The following is a 24687-nucleotide window of genomic DNA, read 5'->3' as shown; positions in this document are numbered from 1 at the left end:
GGCAAATGAAAGCCAAGAAAGTCATAAATACCAGTCATCAAAGTCTTTTTTTAAAAAAACAAAACAAAAACACCCAAGTAATACTTGCACTTTACTGAGCTCAAATCAGCATAATGGTTCCCTATAATATAATCCCTTTCAATAACTGTTCTGCACTAAGATCCAAAGTTGGTTTTAATTATGCAATAAATAATAATAATAATGATGATGATGCAATTATTGTTTAATTAGAGCCACCAGTGTAAAGTCACTTTACAGCATTGTTTTCAGAGGCAACAAGCTTGAGAAAGGTAAACTACATTCTGGCGTTGGGAATAATTTTATTCAACATTATGTCTAAAAGGCAGTCTGATTGTTAAATAATTGTTACCAGCCCTTTAGGGAGGGAGAGAAGCAGCACATCTTCTGGGGAAGGAAATCAGCGTAGCACCAGTGGAGGAGGGGGGCAGATGGGGGAATCGGCGAGGTGGCTCCAAGACTCCTCGCCGGGGACCAGCGGGGAGAGCATGGGTCCTCCGATGCCGACACCCTCCCTGCGCAGAAGGCTTCCGCGCAGGGAGAGTAGGCGAAAACTAGGCACCAAAGAACTTTTATGCTGGAAGAAGTTCAAGAAACGCCCACTGACGGATTCTGCCAGCGATTGAGACAGCCACGGGCGAGTGGCTGTCCAGACAGAAAGGGTTCACTCAGGCAACCCACCCAGGTGTAGCGCCGATTTACGCACAAGCAACCCCTAGAACCATTACAGTAGGTAAGACATGTGTGACTCTGAGAAATCCAAACATTTGTTACCTTAAGAATTACTCTCCGGGGTGTTGTTGCTTGAGGAGGAAAATCTAAATGGAGATCTTCCCTGATTTAATTTGACGCATGGTCCATTTAGAAAGGCATTATCTTAAGGAAGCTCCATTGTATCAAAGGAAGTGGCATAAAAAGACTACCGTGCTGTTTACACACTCCCTTTCATTTCAGTAGGTTTAGTTCAAGAGACCTTCTCAGTGCCCCCCCCCCAAAAAAAAACTTCAATAGCACACGACTGTCACCTAATGAAATGCTTCACCTTCATTCATGGTAAGGCTATTTCAGGATCCTACTATACAAAAGGTCACAGCCATATCTTCCATTTCCCATGCAATGAATATAAGTTTGGAATACAACTATATGTGTACCTTCTTCTTAGCTCGAGGTCTTGGCTGTTCCTCGTATTCTTCTCCAAAGACAGGTGGCAGCAAAAATTCACTTTCTGTGTCTAGTTCCTCTGTTGCTGTACATATATTGGAAGGGTATTAATGCAGTTAAATGTCATGTAACCTAAAACTGTTGTATCAGGTGCATATAACTGACAGAAGCCTTAATTATTGTACAACGTGTTTTACACATTATTCATCAGTGCTGGTCCCTATTCTAGAAAAACCTGCAGAAGACAGTATTCTGAGAAGCACTGGTAGCGTAACATTTACTGCTTTCTGCAAAAGTGGTTGCTTCAGTATTGCTTGAGTAAGACAACAATTTATCACTTCATTTCTACTCCCTTTGTTTTTTGGTATGAGAGAGAGAGCGCAGTGCAGTTGGGGTGCAGGAAATGGGGTCTAGCATTGGTTTGCTAGTATAATGAGACCTTCCAAGGTGAGAGCATGTAAGTTGACAGGGATATCTAGTCCCTCCTCGTGTAGATATAAAATTCTGAACCAAGTTTGACGGCCAATAGGTTCAAGACAAACAAAATGTATCTTCCTGCAGTGCAGTGCAGAACTCCTGTGGTGACTGTTACCACGGAATATGGCTTTTATATCAATTAGAGCAGGGGTGGCCAACTCCCAAGAGACTGCGATCTACTTACAGAATTACCAAAACCTCCCGGGATCTACCAGTAGATCATGAGCAACCTGTTGGACATCCCTGAATTAGAGGATAGCAATGACTTATAGCCAGAACAGTAACAGTTGCACCCATTTTCAAGGGAAGGCTGCCTCTGAATTCCAGATTAAGGGACAAAAACAGGTGGCACCTTTCACCATCATGTCTTGCTTGAGAACTTCCAAAGGACACTAGATGACCAGAACATCAAAGAATGCTGAACCAGATAGACAATGGCCTGATCCAGGCATTCAGGTGCACTCATGCTCTCTTTTAAAAGGATAAAATGACCAACATGTTTGTAGATTGCTCTAAGCCATTGTAAAGGCTTTGAGTCAGAAACCATTAACACATTAATAAAACTAAGACATCCATGCGGGGAAGAAGGGATGAAAACAAGTGTTAAAGAAGTTGGCCCCATGTTGGCATTAATACTATCCATTTTAAAACTGAGTGTACAAACCTCTAGGAAAATCAACCTCAATGTCAAGGTCTGGCTCATATGGAATATCAGGCAAGCTTTCCTGTGTTTCTGTTTTACAGTCAGGCAATTCTGTCTCAGTAATTACACCTGTCTCAGTTATTACACCTGCAATTAAAGAAAAGCAATGTAACTAATGTGTGAACATGAACAATGGGTCTACTCTAAGTAAAATGTAGTCAAATACCACCCAGTATATTGGTTTAACAGGATTTATTATCCAAAAACAATATAAATGATTAATTGAAAATACCAATTAAACCAAACTTCAAACCCTGTCTTAGGGCCTAAGACTAAAAACGTAGCTCCAGAATATAGCATTCACCAGGAAAAAGCATTGTGTCTGGGAAAAGGAACACACAACAATCACTCTTTGCTCACACAGTCCGCTGAGGAAAGAGAGGGAGGCTGTCATCTCAATAAAGTCCTGTATGTATATCAAGAGGGTGAAGAAGAAAGCAGCAGGGCCAGTGCAAGTCAGCTGTCACTCAAATCCTAGTGCATACGCACTCTCCTGCAGTCAATAGTAGTCAGGAGGGCAGAGCAGGGCAGGGCCACTTTGCTGACATCCTGTCACCACTGCTGCTATAGCTTACTTAGAGGGGCAAGCAGTGAGGTTGACACAGTGCAAATGCACCGGCGGGAGCACTGGATTAGTTCTGCTGGTGCACTGACACTGCGCTGAGCTCGCTACCACCTCCACGCTTCCTCTCTCGGTAAGCCACAGCAATGGTGGTGAGGGGACGTCAGATAAGCACTCCAAATCCTGCCTCTAGTGCAATGCATCCTCTTTTCCAGAAGGGGACCCATCCTTCTTGAAATAGTCCCATGTCACCAAGGGAGGGAGACCACCCAAAGTCTAGGTATAGTTGCGCTATGCATGTCCACCTTCCATGGCCCTTTGCATAATACCATTTTATTCCCATCCAGATCACCACAATTGATATCGCCAGCCATATTGACCAAAAAACCCCAAATGGAGAGGAGGACAGGGAACAGAACTGTCTACACCATCATGGCTTGCTTTTTTACCCCTCTGAACTTGAAGTGGGAGTGGGTTCACCACATAAGCACTGAGGACAGATTCAAATTTGCCAAGCCAATAATAAAAAACCCCTGTTACCAAGACATACTTTTGAGCTCTTGAGGTTCCACTTTCTCCTCTTTTTCAGGCATCTCTTCTGCTACAGCCAGTGACTCCTCCTCAGCCTTCACAGGACTGGAATTTGTTTTGTTATTTAGTTCTTCTATTGCTTCAAGTATCTTCTCGCTGCTCTCCAGTGTGGTGGGCAGAAAAACCGGAACTGGTACCTAGTATAGGAAAGATTAAATCATTAGTGACTAACGTACTGCTAACGCCAAGAAAGCAGAACTGGAGTAAGTCCTCACAGCCATTTTTCTGAAGGAGAAACAACCAGTGGCATATAAATGTAGGGACAAACAGAAAAGAATAAATTAACTCACTTAGTGCATATGTACCCAGGGGACTATAAGCAGAAGGCCACGAAAACAGGCTGAATAATATATGTAAAGGCACAGCATTAAAAATAAAAAACCCCCAAGGCGTAATTCTGTCTCCCACTTCACTTACAGTGGGTAGGCTCTTTAATCCCACATGCTTCCATGAGCACAAGGGGGTGGGGGAGGATGTGATTTTGTAAATTCCCCCTTTCTTCTGCAGCCTCCCATGCTATTCCAGCCAAAAGCTCTGCAGAAGATGCGGGGGGCAGGGCACAGTGCAAATGCACCGGTGGTAACACTGGATTAGCTAACATTGCTGGTGCAATGTTACCTCCCCACTCACAGAGGTCTCCACTGGACACAGCCCTACATTCTCCAGAATCTCAACCACTCCTATAAAAATAGGTTATTTCTGGTATCCCCATTTAGAGGGATAACACAAGAATACATTTCAGTATATCAATGTTAGGGTGGTGGAAAAGATATGAATGTTCTGCATTAATTGGTTAATTCCATAAAGGTTAGGTAAAGGTAAAGGAACCCCTGACCATTAGGTCCAGTCATGGCCGACTCTGGGGTTGTGGTGCTCATCTCGCTTTATTGGCCGAGGGAGCCGGCGTACAGCTTCCGAGTCATGTGGCCAACATGACTAAGCCACTTCTGGCGAACCAGAGCAGCACACGGAAACACCATTTACCTTCCCGCCGGAGTGGTACCTATTTATCTACTTGCACTTTGATGTGCTTAGGGCTTCCTTATTACTTTCCTATGCCTCACTTATCTCCATGTCTGACCAGGCTGCTGGTTTATGGGCATGCAATAAGAGGGGCACAGCTTTCTGTAGAAAGGCGTGGTACAATTTATTGAAATGATAAATGCATTTCGGCAAGAGAACAGATGCCTGGGGAGATAAGCATATTTAAGAGAGTGATCTGTTGAAGCCTAGCAGCTGCATATGACATCTCTTAAGAGGCACAATCAACTCTTTTTAAGAGATGATTTCCAGTAAGAAAATTTAGGATTACTAAACTATATTCAAGGCATGCAAAATACTACAAATTTTAGAACAAGGCTGAAATCTGGCTTACTGGAACAGGAACCGTTGTAGGAACTGGAACATTTTGACTACACATGTGCATAGGAACAGGTACATACACAGGAACTGGAACAGGTACAGGGATGTATTCTTTTTCCCAGCCATCATCTGAAACAAAAGACAATACGCTGTTATAGACTACCACAAGAAGGGTAGCATACAATCATGAGATTATAATTGTATTCCTCACAAACAATGTTGCAAAAGAAGGCGATTGGACAGCCGGTGCTTTGACTCAACAGTTTACCTGTCTGACAAGATTTCGTTTGCATGTGAGGTTTACAGTATGTTGCTTTCGTCATTGTCAGAGGTTTGCAAAGAACTGCTTTGTTCTTCATTTCTTTATTTGGTGTTGGGGAAGGAGGTGGTGCCGATCCCTGTGAATAAAGACATCAGTCAATATTAGCACCCCGAAAACAAAAGAAAGACCCCTAACAAGGGCAGGGCAATAGCCCACTCAGCTAACACTGAAGTTTCTTTAATACAGGATAAAGCTATAAATGGCTGCTTCTGAGAGCTCAAAATGGATTTTCTATAGTGATGTAAGAAATGTAACAAGTCTAGTGGGAGGTACCACAAAGTCCAAGCCCTGAAGGGTCTTTCCTTTTAGAATAAAGCCTGCATTCTAGTGGACGTGGAGGAGAGTATTCAGTGTTCTAGACAACTGGCAACAAATAGGGAGGACACCCTAAACTCTTTTACATCAGTAACTCTCTAAAATCAACCTGTGGTATCCAGCACAGGGCCTGAGGAGTTCCACTCATGCAGTGAGACTACTCTTTCCTCCCTGCTCAAAGGTCCTCTCCTCCAATCTTCTGGAGCAGATTTTGAGGGTGCCTGAAGGGCTGCAGGGGAGAGGAAAGGGAAGTTCTGTTCTGCAAGCAGAACAACATTGTTGGATACAACCAAGTACGCATTAAATTGCTGCTGAGTTTGCAGGATCATCACAAGTTTCCTATATAATCATTAACCCGCAGCAGCTTGGCCCACCCAAGACACTTCTCAGAAGTGTCAAGCCATAGAAGTTGTGCTACAGAAAACATTGGCAGATGGCCAATATAAGCCTATCAGGAGTTTTATTGTGAGCCAAAATACCAAAACAAATCCCCACCTATATTTTGTGGAATACAAGTACAATGAACCCAGCTAGACAAGCTGCAATTTACTTACTGTGGGTTTTGTTCGGGGGGTTTGACAGCCCTGATCTATGAATGAGAAAAGAGAAAATTAATATAGTGCCATTTTTCTAATGCAGTTGTTATAAAAGGTAATACCAATGTTTTCAACCTCGTTGCACTACTACAGTAATAATGTATACCAGCCATGATGACCGTTGTTTTGCCTTTATGGTTGGCGGGACCATGTGTCTGAATGCCAGCTGCTGGACTCACAAGCAGAAAAGAGCTGTTGCACTGAGGCTTCCCATGGTAAGCCACAATAAGAACAGGATGCTGGACAAGATGGCCCACTGGACTGATCCAGGAGGCTTTTCTTACGCCCTTAACATTGTTCAGCTAATTAACCGATTATCAAGTAGCAGGGGATCCTCCTAAGAATGGGGAAACTGTGAGTCTGCTTTCATTTTCTGGAAAGACTGTCCATTTTTGTCCACCGATCATGCAGGCTGACATGCTGAGCTCTAGGGTGATCCCTGCTCATCTGTGTGCACTAAGTTATTGTATAGACGGCTCCAGTGCTTTATCTTAAAGGAGCTCTTTTGGAAGCTCATATTGCTTGACTTTCCTGAAAGTACATCATCTCTTTTTTATTCTGTGTTGTTAGTTACGGGAAGTCTCATACCATACTGTAAGTTTTCTGGTCCTTTCTGTGTTGCCATATTAGGTTCATTTTGTTGACAGTAGAAACGTAGAAGACAGTGCTGATCGCAGAAATGCTTCATCTCTCCTCTCCACTGGACTTTCTCCCTAAGAGTTCCTTGAGTTTTGCAACAGTCACACCTTGCGGCCTTAAAAACAATTTCAATGTTGTTAACTAGAGAAAGAATTACTACCATACATGTGATATAAATACTATTCTAAAAGGTTTTTACACTGGGCAGCTGAAAAGGGAAAATAAGTAACAGTAATTCCTTTGAAATATTTTTAAGCAACACAGTTCTACTGTTAAATTCCTTCCTAGGGAGGCTTACCTGGAGCCTTCATCACATATCTTTAGGAACGAGGCAAAAACATTCCTCTTCTCCCAGGCTATAGGCTAATTAAACAATTGATGGCTTTTTAAACTGTGTGTGTGTGTATGGAGGGGGGAAAGCTATTTTGTTTGTTTGTTAATAAGGTATGTATTTTTGTGTTTTTATATTGTAAATGACCCTGTGATCTTTGGATAAAGGGTGATATAGAAATTTTATTTTTATTTTTATTATTATTACTACTACTACTACAACTACTACTACTACTACTACAATAAAAAGGACCAGGCAAAAGCAAAGTGCCTGGGAACATTTCTCTGGGAGCCTGCATGTTGGCACACCTTTAGGAAGCCGTAGTTTGGCTTTCTGTATCATGCAAACAATGTTATAGCATGTTATATAGCTGCACTTCTTTATTTATATGCAGCATTTGGATCAACAATATTTTGGATAGCTTATCTCTCAATCTTCATTTCTTTTCAAGCTTTTGAATACTGCATTACCTTATAGTACCAGTCTTGAAATTTTCTACAGCACTCTTCACTGCAGAAATCTCTTACTACTCCATCAAGTTCCTTAGTGGCTCCTTTTTTACAGAGCTGAGAGCAATAATTGCAAGTGACGCATCGTAATCCTAACCGCCTTGCAAAATCTTGTTTGTACAGCAGCTTGCAACCTGGAAAAAGAAAAATGACACAGACAGTTGATGAAACCTATATGATATGGGCCTCTGCCGTGGGTGTCCATGTGCACTGTATTTAAACCTATCTTTAGTTGTTGCTCGGATTATTTTTAAATCTATTTTTCATTATTCTCTTTTTTTGTATGATTCTGTAAAGTTTGAGATGTGAAAGGGGATTGAAAAATGAATAATAATACAAGATAAAATATACTGATCAAATACTAATAAACACTGAAAAGCTTTTGCTCAATAAGACTTTTTTTACATTAAACGTATCTAAACATATCTATATAAGATTCTCTTCCAGCAGAATACTTCCTTATGAAACAAAATTTAGCCGGGCCCCTGGCTGAAGTGGATTTGTATAAACAGGGGTTTTGTCACAGAAAAAAAAATTGCCTGGCTCATTATTCTAGATGTCCATCTACTTTCAACTGAGGTTGAAGTATATAACTTTTTATTTTATTTTTCTGCAGTTCACTGCTCCATCTAGTGGAGATGTCGTGAACAAATCCACACATTAGAATTGCGTCGCTGGTTTTATTTTGCATAGGTTATTAGGTTTAAATAAAGGTGCTTCCTAGCAATATATGACAATCCAATAGCATAGAGATTCAAGGGCTTTAGACTGTTTTATATACCATCTCAGCAAAATTCCCAAATAGTGGTTGGTCTGAATGGTCCCAAAAGGAGAACACACTCTGAAACCTCAAAATCCACTTACTTTTTAAAGGCCACCTTGATCTTGCTGTCGCCCCCCCCCCAAAAGGCCAGCTTTTTTGCACTGTGTGGCAAAAGATGCACAAACCCCCAGGGCCATCCCAAGATATTTGCTGCCTGAGGCTAAAGTTAGAATGGTGCTCCTACCATACCATGTACAGAAGCTGACTGGACTAGCAATTAATCCTATTGAGGTGAAGGACAGTTCATGCAGCATAAACAGTTTTGACCTCCAACAGCAGGCGAAAACCAAGAGACCAGGAGGAATATCCTGCCACTGTCCCTTAAACATTTGCCGCCTGAGTTGGCCATCTCACTCTGCCTAATGGCAAGCCCTGTCTTCTCCTCTGTTCTTTTCCCATTTTCCCAGATAATGCTAGCAGGTGGGGAACGAATGTGGAAAAACATAGGCTCAGGTTTCCTGTATCAGAAGCTGTTTCTACAGTACAGTGTGTGTGTGGGGGGGGGGGTGTGTGTGGACATGCAGTGGACAAGAGTTAAGGCATTTTTGTAGCATGTGATGCAATTTGCTGGTCTATATTAGATTTTGCAATGTACTAGATGTGCAAAATCTAAACAAAAAAATAAATTCAATTGATTCAAGCACTAGTACACGGGGGGGGGGTGGAATCTAATGCTGCACAAATGGACTCATGCTCACACAAGGAGCCCCCCCCCCGCTTCTTTCGTCCTCCTTGCAACACCCCCAAATCTGCCCCTAAGGACCCTCCACAGAATATACTGAGGGCAAGCAAAAGGCTGCAGGGGGAAGGACAAGAAGGCGAAACCTTGGAAGTCCATTTGGCTTCCATGCGGACAGCACTGGATATTGGATGTTGATATTACTCAGCCATTAGTCTGTCTATCAGATGACAAAAACTACCTCAGATCAAATAAATGGCAGGCTACGGCCTACTGGCTCCTTCAGTTAGGCCCCAGACACATCCAAAACTGGTTCACGTGTTTTTGTAATGTTGAAATACTTAAATACTACGTTTACAAATGACAATATTGGTAGCAATATGCACCAGAGAGACACAACACACCTTCACTACAGAATGGTCTCTTGATACCAGAAAATTTCACCGTTTCATGCAGAGTCTTCTCCTCTTGACAGTATTCACAGTATGTTACTATACAATGTAGTTTCTTATAATCATCAGAACAAATTTTACTGCAGAACTGATACACTTTGTTCTAATGGAAAAAAATACCACAGAAGATAAATAGGTAAGTTAGAAGACTTCAAACAAAAAAGTTACATTAGCTTAAGACATTTTCTCCAAAGAAAATAAATCCTTATTCACAAGAAACTCTACCCTTCAGGAAAAAGGCTACGTGTTTGTTTTTTAAAGCAAAGGAGAATCCGCTTGACTATTAGTTCTTTAAAATGTCAAATCATCCAACAATATCAACAATATGACATATTAAGGCTTTTATATTTTGACTAATAAAAGTAAGAACTGTGGTTTTTTTAACCAAGGATTGGGCAATGTTGCTTGCTGGGCACAGTTGCCAGATCAGCAAAAGCCATTCTATAGGAATACAGAAGGCAGAGCTGTTTCTATGTATTTTCAAATTAATGTTCTGCAGCTAACTTGCAAAGCAGACTTTGCACACCCACAAGTTCCAGCTGCAGTAAGCGCTCCGGCTGGTTGGAAGAACTAGGGTGTCTTTGTCCATTCCACCCCATTTCCTAGGAGCAGGATAAATAGTTCTCCACACTCCTCTCAGAATACCACAAAGTATTTTACGTACAGCCATGCATGCACAAACAACATTTTCATGGGAGGAAAACCAAGGGCTGCAATGTGAGCAGGGCATTGTTTCCTACATTGGGTTTTTCTCCCATACATCTAATAATTTAGAATACATGGGTGATTGACAACTTGTAAGAAACAGACACAGTCATACCCCAGGATAAATGCACTTTAAGGTAAGTATTTTAGGGTTGCGCTCCGCGGCGACCCAGAAGTAACGGAGCACGTTACTTCTGGGTTTCGCCGCTCGCGCATGCACAGATGGTCAAAATGATGTCACGCACATGTGTGGAAGCGGCAAAACGTGACCCACACAGACGCATCTTAAGTTCTATTCAGGATGCGAACAGGGCTCCGGAACGGATCCCGTTTGCATCCCGAGGTACCACTGTACTAGAAAACAAGACACCGTGTTTAATCATACTGGTGCCTGAGAGAAAGAACTGGCAGTAACTGGAACTGAACCATAGATGTCTGGAATGTGTTGGTGATCAAGAATGTATTTCCTTTTCTTCTGTCCTAACAGTTTCCCCATGAACAACTCACACATAATTTGAACAATAAAATAAAATTGGGGTGGAAGGTCTGGAGCTGAAATGTCTGCAATGCTAGGTCCGCCTTCTTAGGGAGGGTTTTTCAAAGCTGAGGCACCGCTATAGAAAATGCCCTTTCCTTGGTAGGTATCATAGTGTATCTCTACTAATGAGTGAATTTTGAATAAGGTCTAGAAGACCTTAAAGCATGAATAGGCTGGTAACATTCAACTAGCATTAAAGAAATATTAAACAGCGACTTGGTTGGGCTATAAAGATTTTAAATACATCAATAAAATATCAACAACATTTAATGTTCAATACAAGAGCTACATATCCCATTTTGATATAATTTACTTACTTCCCATTCCAGTACTTCAGGCTTTGAGCAGAAAGTATTTTTGCAATAATTGCATTTCAACTGAATATCACTCGGAGCCACAAACTGGCCATTGGTTGAAGACTGTACACTAAGAGTCTGAAAAATATTTTTAAAATATACAGATCAAATTCCTCCACTGTTAAGACACAGTAAAAAAGTGAGAATCATAGCATTGTAGAGCTGGAAGTGCATTACTGCATTTGTTAAAAAGAATTAGTGAGAATATGTGCTATTATGAAGAGAGTTTTCCTTGAAACGGCTTCTGCTAAATTTCACATCCTCTATATAGGATCATTCACAAAGTTTCTGAGGCTAACTTTTACTGTTTATACAGACATCAATGGACATGACAACTCAGAGCTACATAGAGAAGCAGGTATCAAAAGAGCCTCCAAAATAACAACAGCAAAAAGGGGCAAGAGGGATGGAGGAAACAATGATAAATATGAACACTGGGTGCTCTTTGGCTTCAGTCCAGCTGGGGAAGGTTAAACCAAAGGCTTTGCAAAGAAGGGAATCACAGGCGGATGAGTGAAGCTGTGCAAGAGAGAACTTTAGGCAGCAGGTGGTGATAGACGAACAACATTCTCTAGTAGAAATATATCAGGAGATAACAGTAGACAGATGAGGAGGGGCAGGCCCATGGAAAAAGGTGGAGAAAGAGTGTGTGACGTCTCATGACCGTTCACTGTGCTCAGCCTACAGAACCCATTTGGCTGCACTGCCACACGAACACCAAGATACACATTCACACACACACACACACACACACGAGGAGGCATTAAATCATAATCATTACTGTCAAGGCAGAGGTCTTTATGACAAGATTCCAATGAAATACTAGTCAGGTCTATGCACTTAATTATTACAATTATTTACATCCTCTCTTTTAGGACACAAATCCTTCCAAGCAAATTTACAAGAAACAAAGAAAGATTACTAAAAGATTACTAAAAGCCACATTAACAATATTAAAATATAACACTTCCTGGAGACCCTTCACACGGGGCACTTGGTGGCAGAAGGTCCTCTGGGTTGGGGGCAACTGGAGTGGTCCTGATGAATCCTTTGCCTAGCTAACCTCTTTCTCCTATAATGCTTTCCAAAGAGCACATGGCCTTGAAGTAGAGAAGAAAATTCAGCTGGTGCAGAAGCAGATATGAAACCTGTGGTTGAGCTAGCCACAGTTAGGCCTGCCAAAGGGCCTCATTTGGCCTGTGAGGCCCTTCTTTCCCCAGCCACAGCCCCTCCACCTGATGTCTTACAGCTGAGGTGAAGGGAGAGACCAACAGCGCAAGCGCACACATGCTCCCTATCAGCACAACGTCCAACAAAGAGGAGAGGAGGACCAGGAAGAGAACAGTTCACAAAAAGGGAAGGCAGGCTAATGAAAAACACAGAGTTGATTTAGAACCCTAAAGGAGCCCAACTGTCTTCAACCACAGGCAGGGAGAATTAGCTGGAGGACAAGATGACTCCTGCCCCTGGAGAGGTAGCAAAAGGCTTTTCCGGACCCTGCCTGGTCTGTAGTCAAGCTCCATCTCACACCTCTTCAAAAGCCGACAAAACAAAGGGATAGAGAGGTTGAGCAGAACCGCCCACAAGTACAGGTAGAAGCAACAGGGAGAAACCCTTTCCACAGTAAGCATCTAGGTAAGTCAAATCTTCCAGAAAGGGCTACCCCAAGGTCTTCAGACCATCCCAATTGATAAGAGCAAATAAAGACTGTATTTGATGGGTAGTTGGGGTAGTGAACAGCAGAATCAAGCAGACAGTACTCCATTAGCAAAGCACACAATGTATGTCATTTGTCTCTGCAACCTGTGTATTCCTTTGACTCAGTCTCCAGCTCCAACTCCCAATTAATTTTCATTTAGCACATCTTTTAAAAATCCAAACCGAGTATCACTAAAGCTCAGTTCTCTCCGGAAGTAGTTCTGTTTGTGATTTAACTTTCAGGTGCCACTCAAAACCTACTATTTTAATTTTATATCAACTTGGACTGTGGCGAGGGAATAGTGCGGGGTGGGGTGGGTGATATCAATGGCAGAATAGGATGTGTATTTAACCGAAGAGCAACAGGACGCTTGAATGTTTGAGCCAAACTGTAAGCCACATGGATAGGACCTTTGGGACCACAGAAGCTCTGAAGCCTTTCAGATATCACCTACACATATATACAGGTAGCTTTAGAATGCAGAGAGGTGTTAATAAAGCTGAAAAGTGATGTGTAGCTACATAGGTTAACACAACATTTCCACTGGGAGAATGTGGGGTACACGAAGTCATTGGAAAGATAGGCTTCTTGGGATACACGTCTGATTTGTCTGCAAGCCTAGTTTTATTTGTACTCATGCGATTCTGACATATCTTCTAATCTTACAGATATGGTAAACTCAACATGGTGCACATACCTGCAACACCCAGTTATCCCAAATTGTGGAACAATGGAGTCAACAGGAAGCAAGCATGTCAGAACACCACAAAATGCAAGCGGGTTCCATAGTTTGCATCAGTGGTGGCCAAACTTGGCCCTCCAGCTGTTTTGGGACTATAATTCCCATCAACCCTGACCACTGGTCTTGTTAGCTAGGGATGATGGGAGTTGTAGTCCAAAAACAGCTGGAGGGCCAAGTTTGGCCGCCACTGGTTTACACTATATGGGAATCATTTATATGCACTCAATAGTTTTAATTCAGTGTACTGAGAATTAAAACCAATGCCAAAATGGCCTATTTTGTTTTTTGCATAACCAGCTATATTAAGTGAATGCTGTATGTGTAGTTCTCATACTTGTGTGTAGCAGATCTGGCTTAAGTTACTTGCTTTGGAGGTAAAACATGAGAAAACTAATTGTTAGCTACTACTTATGTGACATAATGTTGGCTAACTTGGAAAATATACAGTGGTACCTTGGTTTACAACCATAATCCGTTCCAGAGGTCCGTTTGTAAACCAAAACAGGTTGTAACCTAAGGTGTGCTTTCACAATGGGGCCTCCAAAAAAAAATTGTTCATAATCCCCCCAAAAATAAAAAATGGGTTGCAATCCAAAAAAAGGTTGCAAACTGGGACACGCACTTCCGGGTTTGACGTGTTTGTAATCCAAAGCGTATGCAAACCAAGACATATGCAAACCAAGGTACCACTGTATCTGACCTGTAAATTTTCCATCCATCCAGTGAAAATGAGGGCAGTCCAGATCTGCAGATTGCCTTCCCTTTCCATCGGATAAGAAGCAGTATTATTAGCCAGCTACATCATGTGAGAGCTGTCCAATTCTTCCTTCTTCGTATACGTAACAAGGTCACCCCAAGAAATGAACCGTGTTAGGACAACAACGCAAGCAGCAAAAGAGGTTGAGAAGACTAACCCACATACACAGTTTGGATCAAATGTGGGGAGGGGGAATTAATCCACCTTGAGCCCTTAGAGGTAGACTGAAATGTAGGCTAGAATTGTTAAAAAAAATAAAAAGTAGTAAGTAAAGCACAGCTAAAAGGTGAGTCTAGTAGGTACAGATAGCATGCAAGAAGGCCAAGAACACAAACTGGTTTGTTTCTTTTTACTGTTTTGCTCAGTTTTCAGATAAAAGATGCATCTGGTTTACATGAAAAAGGAAGCAGCCAGGGTTACAGGTACAGATAGAGATGTAGGTCAAACATATTCTAGCCATTTTGAAATGAACTATCAGTGTGTACGTAGATACCGATACAGATTTGCAAATTGAGGCTTCAGTCTTGGTGACTCAGAAAAGCAAGAGTTTGCCAGATTCTAAGTATTGCAAGCAAAGGAATATTCCACTTGATGGAACTTCTTTCTGGAATATTCTAAGAACTTTCCAGGACACACGACCAGTTTATATGTTAACAGGCCAATGTCAAATCTGGAGATGAAATCAAGTGGCTCCTTACACATTTTATTATTAACTTGGACAAAGTTTTTAAAAAACCAGTGAAGTTATCAAGTTTGAAGGAAATGGATACAATCTAGTCAAAACTAAGCTGTATTAAGATTGAGTCACTCTCCTGCTAAAGATGCCTAAATCTTTCCCACCAAAATCAACAGGGCCTTTTCCTTTTCTGAACTTGTTTTATTACATTTCAAGTATAAAAAACATAAAAATAAACCCCCACAGATAAATACAGCATATCATGTCTGAACAAACTCAATTCTCCAATAAAAATGCCCATCAAATAAAGCACCTTTCCACAGATCATCATGAGAGGCTGGTACTCTTTACCCACGTACAGTGGTGCCTCGCAAGACGAAAAGAATCCGTTCCGTGAGTCTCTTCGTCTTGCGGTTTTTTTCGTCTTGCGAAGCAAGCCCATTAGAGGATTAGCGCTACTAGCGGTTTAGCGGCTATTAGCGGCTATTAAAGGCTTAAGGGATTAGCGGATTAGCTGCTAAAAGGCTATTAGCGGCTATTAAAGGCTTAAGGGATTAGCGGATTAGCTGCTAAAAGGCTATTAGCAGCTTAGATCAGCTGATAAGCGGCTTAGCGATCAGCTGTTAAGCGGCTTAGCGAACAGCTGTTAAGCCGCTTAGGGGCTTGGGAAAAAGGGGGGGAGGAAAAAAAAAACCCCAGGAATCGCAAGACATTTTAATCTTGCGAAGCAAGCCCATAGCAAATTCATTTTGCCCAGCACCTCCAAAACGGAAAACCCTTTCGTCTAGCGGGTTTTCCGTCTTGCGAGGCATTCGTCTTGCGGGGCACCACTGTACTTTTGTCATAGCGTATCTAATAAAACTGAATCAAACAGGAAAAAACTTGTCAGACTTCTTGTTTTGTCTTATCACTGTAGTTTGTTGGTTAATTTTTCCATCTGAAGGCCTCATAATTATTGAAACCAATTTCCATTCAGCTTGTGTTTAGCTATCTCCAAATTTTAGTTATGGTTAATCTTACTGCTGCTATCAGGTGAGTAATCAGTACAGCGTGATGAAACATTTTTATCCAAAAATTGCTAGAACTCTGGGCAGGATGACTACATATAGATCAGGGAACCTAATCCCTGATAATTTGATAGTTGGCTGCATTTGTTTCGGCAATCCTACTTAACAGAAGTGGGTGCATATACCAGCAGTGCAGAAGTTTTTTAATGCATTTCTAAGTGCTCAAGCAGATGGCAAGAGAAACCGAGCTTTACTCCACATGTGTTCCCAATGAGTACTGTCCATTACTGCACCCAGGACACAACCCCAAAGGGCCTTTAAGGAAGTTAGAGGTTTCATTGAGGTCTGGAACAAAATATTCAACATTTCTGACAGAAAGCCTTTATCCAAATGATCTGTGGTATAAGTCAACTTTTCAAAGTGCTATAGGTCAGGTAAAGAAACATGTAGAACCTGATGGATGTTAATCCAATTATATGGAATCTCAGACGGTTTTAGTTGTGTGACGAAAAGAGATGAGTTCGGCCCATTTATTTAATTGCTTGCTAAGCTTTTCACTTGCCATTTTATTTAAAGTCATGAATAAAAATTTCCACTCCCAGTGAACAAACCCCTTGGTGGCATCCAGGGCTAAAATGGCTACAGGCGTTGGATGGTTTTGTCCAAAATTAATGACATTCAACATTAGGCAACTGAGTGTTGTCAGGTGAATTCTTTAATAATGATGAATACAGATCACAGCCCTTCTCTTTACCAGGATGCTTAGCACAGGCATTTATTTAAAGGACGGAGTGGTGTGGTTCAATGGATTCAAAATCCTTCAAAAGTTTAGGAATCGTAACAATTTTCAAAGTATCTGGTATTTGCCTGTTGCTTTATTTGTTTAAAAATGTTAACAATAAAGAAGCCAATTGGTCTTGGAAGGTTTTAGAGAAGACAACAGTTTAGCCATCTGGCACAGGTGGTTTAAATACATTTAGTTTTCTTAATGCCCACTTGAGGTTCTTCAATAGAGAGGAGTTGGCTTAACGTTTTCTAACTGTGGAAGAGATATCTATAATTTAAATTAATTAATGCTCCTCTGACCATTGCCTTAAGAATTTCCTTTGGTGGCCATTCAACAACTACTGACTTGTAGTAATCCTGAATCCATTTCCAGTGGATTATTTTCCCAGATCAAAGAAGTGAACAAAGGAATATGATCAAAGTGTGTATCTTCCCACGGTTGGAAGAGTGGACCCAAAAGGACTACATCTCTGAGATCAAGAGGTAGGCTATAAGAAAGTGTCCTATTAACTGGAAAAACAAGTGTAATCATGTTAACTGGAAAAACAAGTGTAATCATGTTTCTCTTGGTGGAAGTTGTGTGAATCATATAAAAGTGTATTTTCTTCAATAATTAATATAGCAGAGTTTCAGTAGAGGGTGATGTATTTTTCCCTTAAGTATTTTTTTACTTCTGTCAAAATATTCATTTAGTATGAAATGAAGATCGTCTCTGATGGCCATCCATTCCTGTTTAAAGGATTCTTGCTATGAAAAAGTGTCTTTTTCAAAAAGAGTATTTGCTGTTTATCGGGGCAATACACTGAACCTGTAGTTAACCACTTCCCACAATTGTTGGCATGTACCCATTAGTCCCATACAAGTAACAACCCACCACCCACAACTTCCCCTTCCCCTGAAACTCAGTGAGCTCCAAATGCAGTGGGAATCAAAGGGGAGGGGGAAAATCCCCACTCCACAGATCTAACAGTAAAGAAGTTAGCGCTGAAGTTTTATGCTGAAGTTAAAATGAATGTTTATGCAATGTCAACAGAACGGTCACATAAAATCCCAAGCTGAGCAGGATCCATCTGGGATAAGTTCTGGCCATTTCTTCTTTGGGGAAACCTTTCTGTCTCTTCGCCACTAGGTCAAAGCTCTCTTGATCTGGATCCCTGCTTTCTTCATCGGCTTCTTGTGTTCACTGCTCCAATTCAGGCTGCAATTCCAAATGCTGTAAAAGCTTTCTAGATTCCATTCTGGATTACTATTAACTTACAATGGTAACCCTAAATTAAGTCATTTTTTACCAAGTATTTGGAAAAACGCACTACAACATCCCTAGGGTTCTTGCCTTTTTTTTTGTTTGAAACAAAGTGAACTGTGTAGGTTTTCTATATCCCCAGGTTAAAGATTCACCTCAGAAGCAGCTGACAGATCTGTGCTATAAAAGCTTCTTGCAAACTTTGCTCTCCAGGTTCCTCGTGGATTCCCCCTGGCCCTAATATTCAGGCAGCAATCTTGATCCTCAATGTCTTCTAGCTGTAGCTTTAAGCCAATTTGTGGGGGTTTCATTACCTCAATGGCGGCTTTGTTCTTGAAGCTGAGTTCCGTTGCCGTCCTTGCTGTCGCTGAGATCTCTGCTAAGTTGCTTGCCTATTTAGCAAGTTGGAGGACTTCATCCAATTTCTGATGAGGTTAGGAGACAAGGGTTGCCATGGTGCTGGACTTGCTCTGCTCAGGTTCTCCTCTATATCCACATTTTTCCTTCCTAAATCTCATTCTGGGGTAACTCTGGGAGGCAGAAATGATGGGGAAAGTAGGTCCAAATATCTCTTCCCATGCAGCCTATGTGGCATATCATATCTGGGAATCTTTTCTTTTCCCTTGCATTTATAGCTAACAATTGCATACTTAAGACTAATAATCCCAGGGCACAAAGGGTCATCAGGGTTAAGACACCATCTTGCAATGATGATTTCGCCATCCTCCAAATTTACAATTTCTATTTCATTTACAGAAAACAAAGTGGGCAAAAGGTCAGGAAAGAAACAGAGGCTGAGGCCCATTCAACATCAAGTCTCACTGGCTTGTATCAAATCTGGATGGTGTAGACACTAGCACATTTGGTTATTTTAAGTAAAACCGGTGTAACATTCAAGAATAAGCAGCAGGCCACTTGGAGGCCACTACCAAGTAGCATAATAATAATAATAATAATAATAATAATAAATTTTATTTATACCCCGCCCTCCCCAGCCAAAGCCGGGCTCAGGGCGGCTAACAACAATAAAAACAATCCAACATTCTAAAAACTTTTCACCATAAAATCAATCAGAAACAAATTGATGGCAACCAGCAAGCAGGACCCTGTGCAGATTGCCAGAGGAGGGGGTCAGGCTGCGCCCTGACCAAAGGCCTGGTGGAACAGCTCTGTCTTACAGGCCCTGCGGAAAGATGTCAAGTCCCGCAGGGCCCTAGTCTCTTGTGACAGAGCTCCCGCTTTTCTTATTTAAAAACACTTACTGCTTTTAAAATGGAATGGGGTTTAAGGTATTCAGAACTCTGTCGCTTAAAACTATGCAACGTGAATACATGGCAGCCTTATTATATGTACACTGAGGCTTCAAATGTCACTCATATGGGATGAACACCCAGCAAACAGTGCATTGGAAACCAATCCAATTGTGCAGTGTAATTCTTAATCTCTCAAAGAAGCACAATTACATAGGTTGCCAGTCGATGCCAAATTAAACACTCGGGTTTTCTTGCAGCCCAAAGGAGAACTTAAGCCCAACCCTCACTCACATTGACATAAGATATTAAAACTTACTCTCTGCCTCTCACCAACTTCTAAACATGGGATGATATAAATGCTTCCTACCAGCTCCTATTACAGTATGCAGAAATGACCCAGGAATTCCTGTGGTTATCTGAAACTAAGTTTAATACACAGGGTCAAAGTTGATCTTGTGTTCAAGTAACCATGGGTTGTCCCAATGCAGGTGGTGACCTGCTTACAATCTCACTTTTCTTAGTGCAGGGGAATGGACATTCAAACAATTCTCACCATAACTCTGGAAATTACTGAGAAGTGCCAAAATTTGACCAGGTACATTAGAAGCCCCACTTGTTTAAACGTATATTCATAAAGAGTAGTTTTTAACAATGAGTAGGTAGCAAATTATTTAATATGAACATACTAAGAGCACCTAACAGGCATGCACAGAAAAATACATATCCAGGGAGGAAGAGATTTAACACAACAGCTAACCTGAAATTTAGCTACACAACTCGAACTGCAAAAGGTGTACAGTATTCCATCAGGCATTGTGGCTTGATATTGAGGTAAACAGTTTCGCTTACAAAAGTGGCAAACAATCCCCATACCTAAAAGAAAAATGTAGTTTACAAATAAAATAAATGCAAATGTACAATGTTATGAATAACAAGTTGGCGTTTCTCAAAATTTGCATCAATGGCTGTGTTCATATCATCTTATCTTGGCTTAACAAACTGAGTATTTTAGCTGGGAACGCAGCCTCTTTACTACTCAAGAAATCAATCCAGGAAATCTCTATTTTCCCACTTTACTTGAACCAGGAGACTACAGTTACCAACTTTGGAAGACACCAGGTGTTCTGGAGCTCGAAACTATAGTTTCTTGGTTCAGATGAAAACAGAATCTATGGTTAATTACAGGCTTCGTAGTTTATTCACAGTGTTGAAGGAGGGACAAATAAGCCATGCATCATCTTGTTCATATCATGACATTGTAAGATGATCAGATAATCATCTGAACCAGGCCAATGTCAAAGCTTAAATTGTTTTTAAATACAGACATAATTGCAAACACTTTTTGTGTAAATCATGCCTCAGTGTATTATTTTGGTGGGGTTACAAAAAATGTACTTGCACTTTTTCAAACAAATTCAACTGATTTTTAACTATCTCCATCTGTTTTGCAAGGAAGAACACAGACTGCACTTTTGCTAGCAATGTGTGTTCTTTGATCATGACTCCAACAATATACCTCTGTCATAAAATAAAAGCTTCACAATGAATTGAAGACAAAAATAGATGCAATGGAAAAATTAAGAGTACATTTTTTCATTATAAAGAAGTTGTGGCTAAATATTAAAAGTCTAAAAGCATCAAATCTTTATAGCTTTTGTATGTGACCAATAAGTATTGCTAATGTTATTTTATGTGCTAAATGTAATCTAGGCATCAACTAATTTAAAATAATTTTTCCCCCAAACGAAAATCAGATAGAAAGCATAAGTGAAACAAGAGTCTCCTACTTCGGATATATTATTTTATCATCATGGATGAAAACACGCCAACCTTTTCACTTACTTTCTGATTTTGCATGTTTTGATTTGTGTGTGTTCATGCATGCAGTTGAGCAGTATGGCTCCATATGTCCATTAGGTCCTATGCACTGTGTCATGTCAAAAAACCTGCACTGAACTCTGCAACCAGTACAAGCTGTTAATTTGCCATATTTCTAAAAAGCAAATAATGAAAAAGTAAAAATAACATTAGTTATGACTCAATCAGATTGTCTTATTACAATAGGCATACAGGAATTTTCTAGTATCCTCTCAAAAGCTCAGCTACTGTGACAGCAAGGCCAAGTCACCACACAAAGGATCCCTATCCACATGTATTTTACAGAATGCAGAACCCACATACAACAGAGATAGCACCCACCCATCCCATCTATGCCAGCTCCACCTCATGAACATGCATTCAACATAATCTGCAAATTGTGTCTGCTTATGCAGAGCAATCTGCATATAGGCCTGCCCATGCTATTTTTATTCCAGAATGTTTATGGGCAAGGATGACAGGACTTGGGTTCATGTGTGCAGTCTCCCTGTGAATGCAAAGCAGATTTAGATTTTTTAAATCACCTACCTAATCTATGTAACTTAATTTGCCCTTTTCACAACTGTCATACACTGAATTAACATCTACTATAACCACTGGCTAATTAGGTAGGAAATGATCAAAGGCAATTAATTTATTTAGGAGGAAATTCAGTTATAACCCAATATGAAATGACTGACTTGCATGTAAGGGAACAATGTCTACAGGGGACAAGACATGCTTTATTTTCGTACCATGGGGTAGCCAGGATGCTGCCCTGCCAGATGTTGCTGGACTAAAGCTCCCATCCCTGATCACTAATCATGCTGGTTGGGACTGGTGGGAGTTACAGCCCAGCTACAACTTGAAGGCACCAGGCTGGGTACCCTGCCCCATGCTATCTAGTACTATAGGAGCAACTCACAGTAATTCCTGCCTCTGCAACAGGAGCCTCTAAAACCTGTTTTCCACTCTGAAACCACCCAAGAAGTTTTTCCCACCAAGAGAAATGACAGGGAACAATCAAACCTAAACCTTAACTTGATCAGTGGAAAATATGATCTTATTTGAGTCTTCTTTAAATACCAATCAACATGTTCTAGATACTTCCTTCTGCAAAACACAGCAAAGTTTCAGACTCATTCAATCCCTGCATGAGTTTGCGCCTGCTTAGGCAACCCATGAAAAAGAAAGTCTTCCTTTAAGATTAGTCAGTCACTGTAGTACTGCTGGTGATTAATGGGGAATCTAGCTAGAACAGCCATGATTTCATATCTGTACTGAGGATGTTCTGACAGTCTCCAAAGGCCATCTGCTGGCAGCCTTGCTATCTGAAAGTTGATTTACAGAAGCTGCCTAAATAGTCTGGAGGAAAACGTCCGGTTTCTAGACAAATGGTTTCTTTGTATTAAGTAAGATAGGAATTTAACTGTGTTTTGTACAGAAACACAGCTTTGAAACGTGCAAAGGGTGTTTCCATAACCATTCCTTAAACAGTACATCCTCTAGCTGAAAATCAAGTCTTTCACTAAAAAGAAGGGGCAAGATCTCTTGGGATCTGGAGAAGCAAAGGGAAGAAGAAGAAGAAGAGTTTGGATTTGATATCCCGCCTTTCACTCCCCTTCAGGAGTCTCAAAGCGGCTAACATTCTCCTTTCCCTTCCTCCCCCACAACAAACACTCTGTGAGGTGAGTGGGGCTGAGAGACTTCACAGAAGTGTGACTGGCCCAAGGTCACCCAGCAGCTGCATGTGGAGGAGCGGAGACGCGAACCCAGTTCTCCAGATTAGGAGACTACCGCTCTTAACCACTACACCACACTGGCTCCCAAGAGAAGCACTGGGAAGCAGAGAGGTTGGTGGACGAGGCCTTCAAGGACAGAGCAGCTTTTCATTCTCAAGGCGAAAGCTCCTCTGCAGTCCTAGAGGGCATGAGGACAGCACTCTAAGAGGAAATGTTCCATTAGAAGTGACTCATTGCCGAGGGGCTAACATATATCCTGTCACAGTGACAATATCCCTATGGGGACAGGCTCCTTGTTGTAGTTAATTCAATCATTAGAGACCAAGATACCTAGATTTCTGGTGGATACAGTGACTTGTCTGCCTGGTATGAACGTTGCAGGTATCACACAGTCTGGCAAAGTATACTGGGTGGGAACCAATGGTCCACATTAGCACCACTGACACAGGGGAAGTAGTCATATAGTCCTGGAAGTCAAACTTAAGTTGCAAGGCAGGACACTGAAAGTCAGGGCCTCCAGCAGTCTTCTCTGAGATACTACCTGTCCCACATGCGGGGCCAGCTAGGAAAGCCAAACGGTCTGAAATATGTAAATGAGAAAGTGGCATAAGGCATGGGTGACTGAACTGTAGCCCTCCAGATATTGCTAAACTATAACCCTCATCAACCAGTGGCCAATGGCTAGGAATGATGGGAGTTGCAACTCAGCAACTTCTGGTGGGCCATGGGATAGTAACTGCTTGTATAGGGAGTTTAGACTTGTTAGCCACTCGAGAACATTTTGCTACTACCAAAACTGTAGATTGAATCAGAATGTTAGTGCTGAACAGCAAGAATGTGGCAAAGCAGTTTTTATACTGACCCCTTGGGGAAAACCAGCAGGAGCTGTGAAGCATCAGTTTCAGGATCCATCACTCCAAGGGAATGAAGGTGATGTTTTTGATGACCCAAATAGGGGTGGGGTGGAAGTAGGTCATGCAGAGGGGAAGGAGAAACTTATTGATCAGCTACTGCAACTGTTGCGGTCAAGTCTGTTTCTCCCTTGCTCTGTCCAATGGACTCCACTGTAAAATACAGTGCCGGCACAACAGAATCTCTCCTCATGGAAAATAACTAATGCACATCCTCAGTTCAGTTGTTTCCCCTAAACTTTTTATCTTCATGAAATGGCTACAAGTCACCCAGGTCCACTTCTTTTTATCTGAAACGTGGCAGTGGCCTCTTCTAAAAGAGTATCTTCAATTTGTAATGGGATAGGATGTGGGTGAATAAACTGAAGTTCCATCTAGCCACAACAGAAATGATGGTTGGAAATTTGAACAAGCAGCAATCTGGGAAACTGCCTGTTCTGGAAGGGGGAGTCATATCACTCATGTTTGCAGGTTGGAAAGCATCTTAGTCCTCCTCAGTTCCAGGATACCTGGGATGTGCCAGTGGTCCAAAATGCTTTTTAACAGTCTGGGTTGGTAGGCGAACTGCAAAGACCATCCAGAAACTTCAATTGGCCCGTACATTGATGGATTTGCGCCACTAGGATTGTAACATTTATTTTGAAACAACTTCATTGGTTACCATGATATTTCTGAGACTAATTTAAGGTGCTGGTGACCTTTAGTATCCAGAATAGTATGACTCTCATGGGCAACCTTTCCCTTTTGAACAACCCATCATCACCCATAATTACGACTGGCTAAGGAAGCACAGACCCTTATACCAGTGGTTACTGACGTTAGGTTGACATCTATAAGAAACACACTATTTAGTGTGGTGGCTTCAGAATCATGAA

At 41.4% G+C, this 24687-nt stretch overlaps 1 protein-coding gene across 15 annotated transcripts in view; it reads right to left on the bottom strand.

Moving 5' to 3' along the window:
- ZMYM2 (zinc finger MYM-type containing 2) overlaps window positions 1-24687 on the bottom strand; it is a 63482-nt gene that overhangs the window by 4919 nt on the left and 33876 nt on the right. For 8 of the 15 annotated variants that reach the window (XM_083436113.1, XM_083436112.1, XM_083436117.1 and 5 more), the window contains 12 exons: window positions 21145-21295; window positions 20060-20175; window positions 11101-11217; window positions 9493-9643; window positions 7548-7720; window positions 6696-6861; window positions 6066-6100; window positions 5143-5272; window positions 4888-5003; window positions 3472-3649; window positions 2321-2446; window positions 1170-1264 (listed from right to left, as the gene is read on the bottom strand). In XM_083436113.1, the coding sequence (XP_083292239.1) occupies window positions 1170-1264; window positions 2321-2446; window positions 3472-3649; window positions 4888-5003; window positions 5143-5272; window positions 6066-6100; window positions 6696-6861; window positions 7548-7720; window positions 9493-9643; window positions 11101-11217; window positions 20060-20175; window positions 21145-21295 (1554 nt within the window). The remainder of the gene's footprint in view (window positions 1-1169; window positions 1265-2320; window positions 2447-3471; window positions 3650-4887; window positions 5004-5142; window positions 5273-6065; window positions 6101-6695; window positions 6862-7547; window positions 7721-9492; window positions 9644-11100; window positions 11218-20059; window positions 20176-21144; window positions 21296-24687) is intronic. The other 7 variants (XM_083436119.1, XM_083436110.1, XM_083436111.1 and 4 more) reach the window with 2 other exon arrangements.

This window comes from Podarcis tiliguerta (assembly GCF_965153285.1).
Source record: "Podarcis tiliguerta genome assembly, chromosome: 4".
Taxonomy (NCBI): domain Eukaryota; kingdom Metazoa; phylum Chordata; class Lepidosauria; order Squamata; family Lacertidae; genus Podarcis; species Podarcis tiliguerta.
Note: the sequence above shows the minus strand (reverse complement) of the source record. Positions and strands in the feature narration are given on the sequence as shown.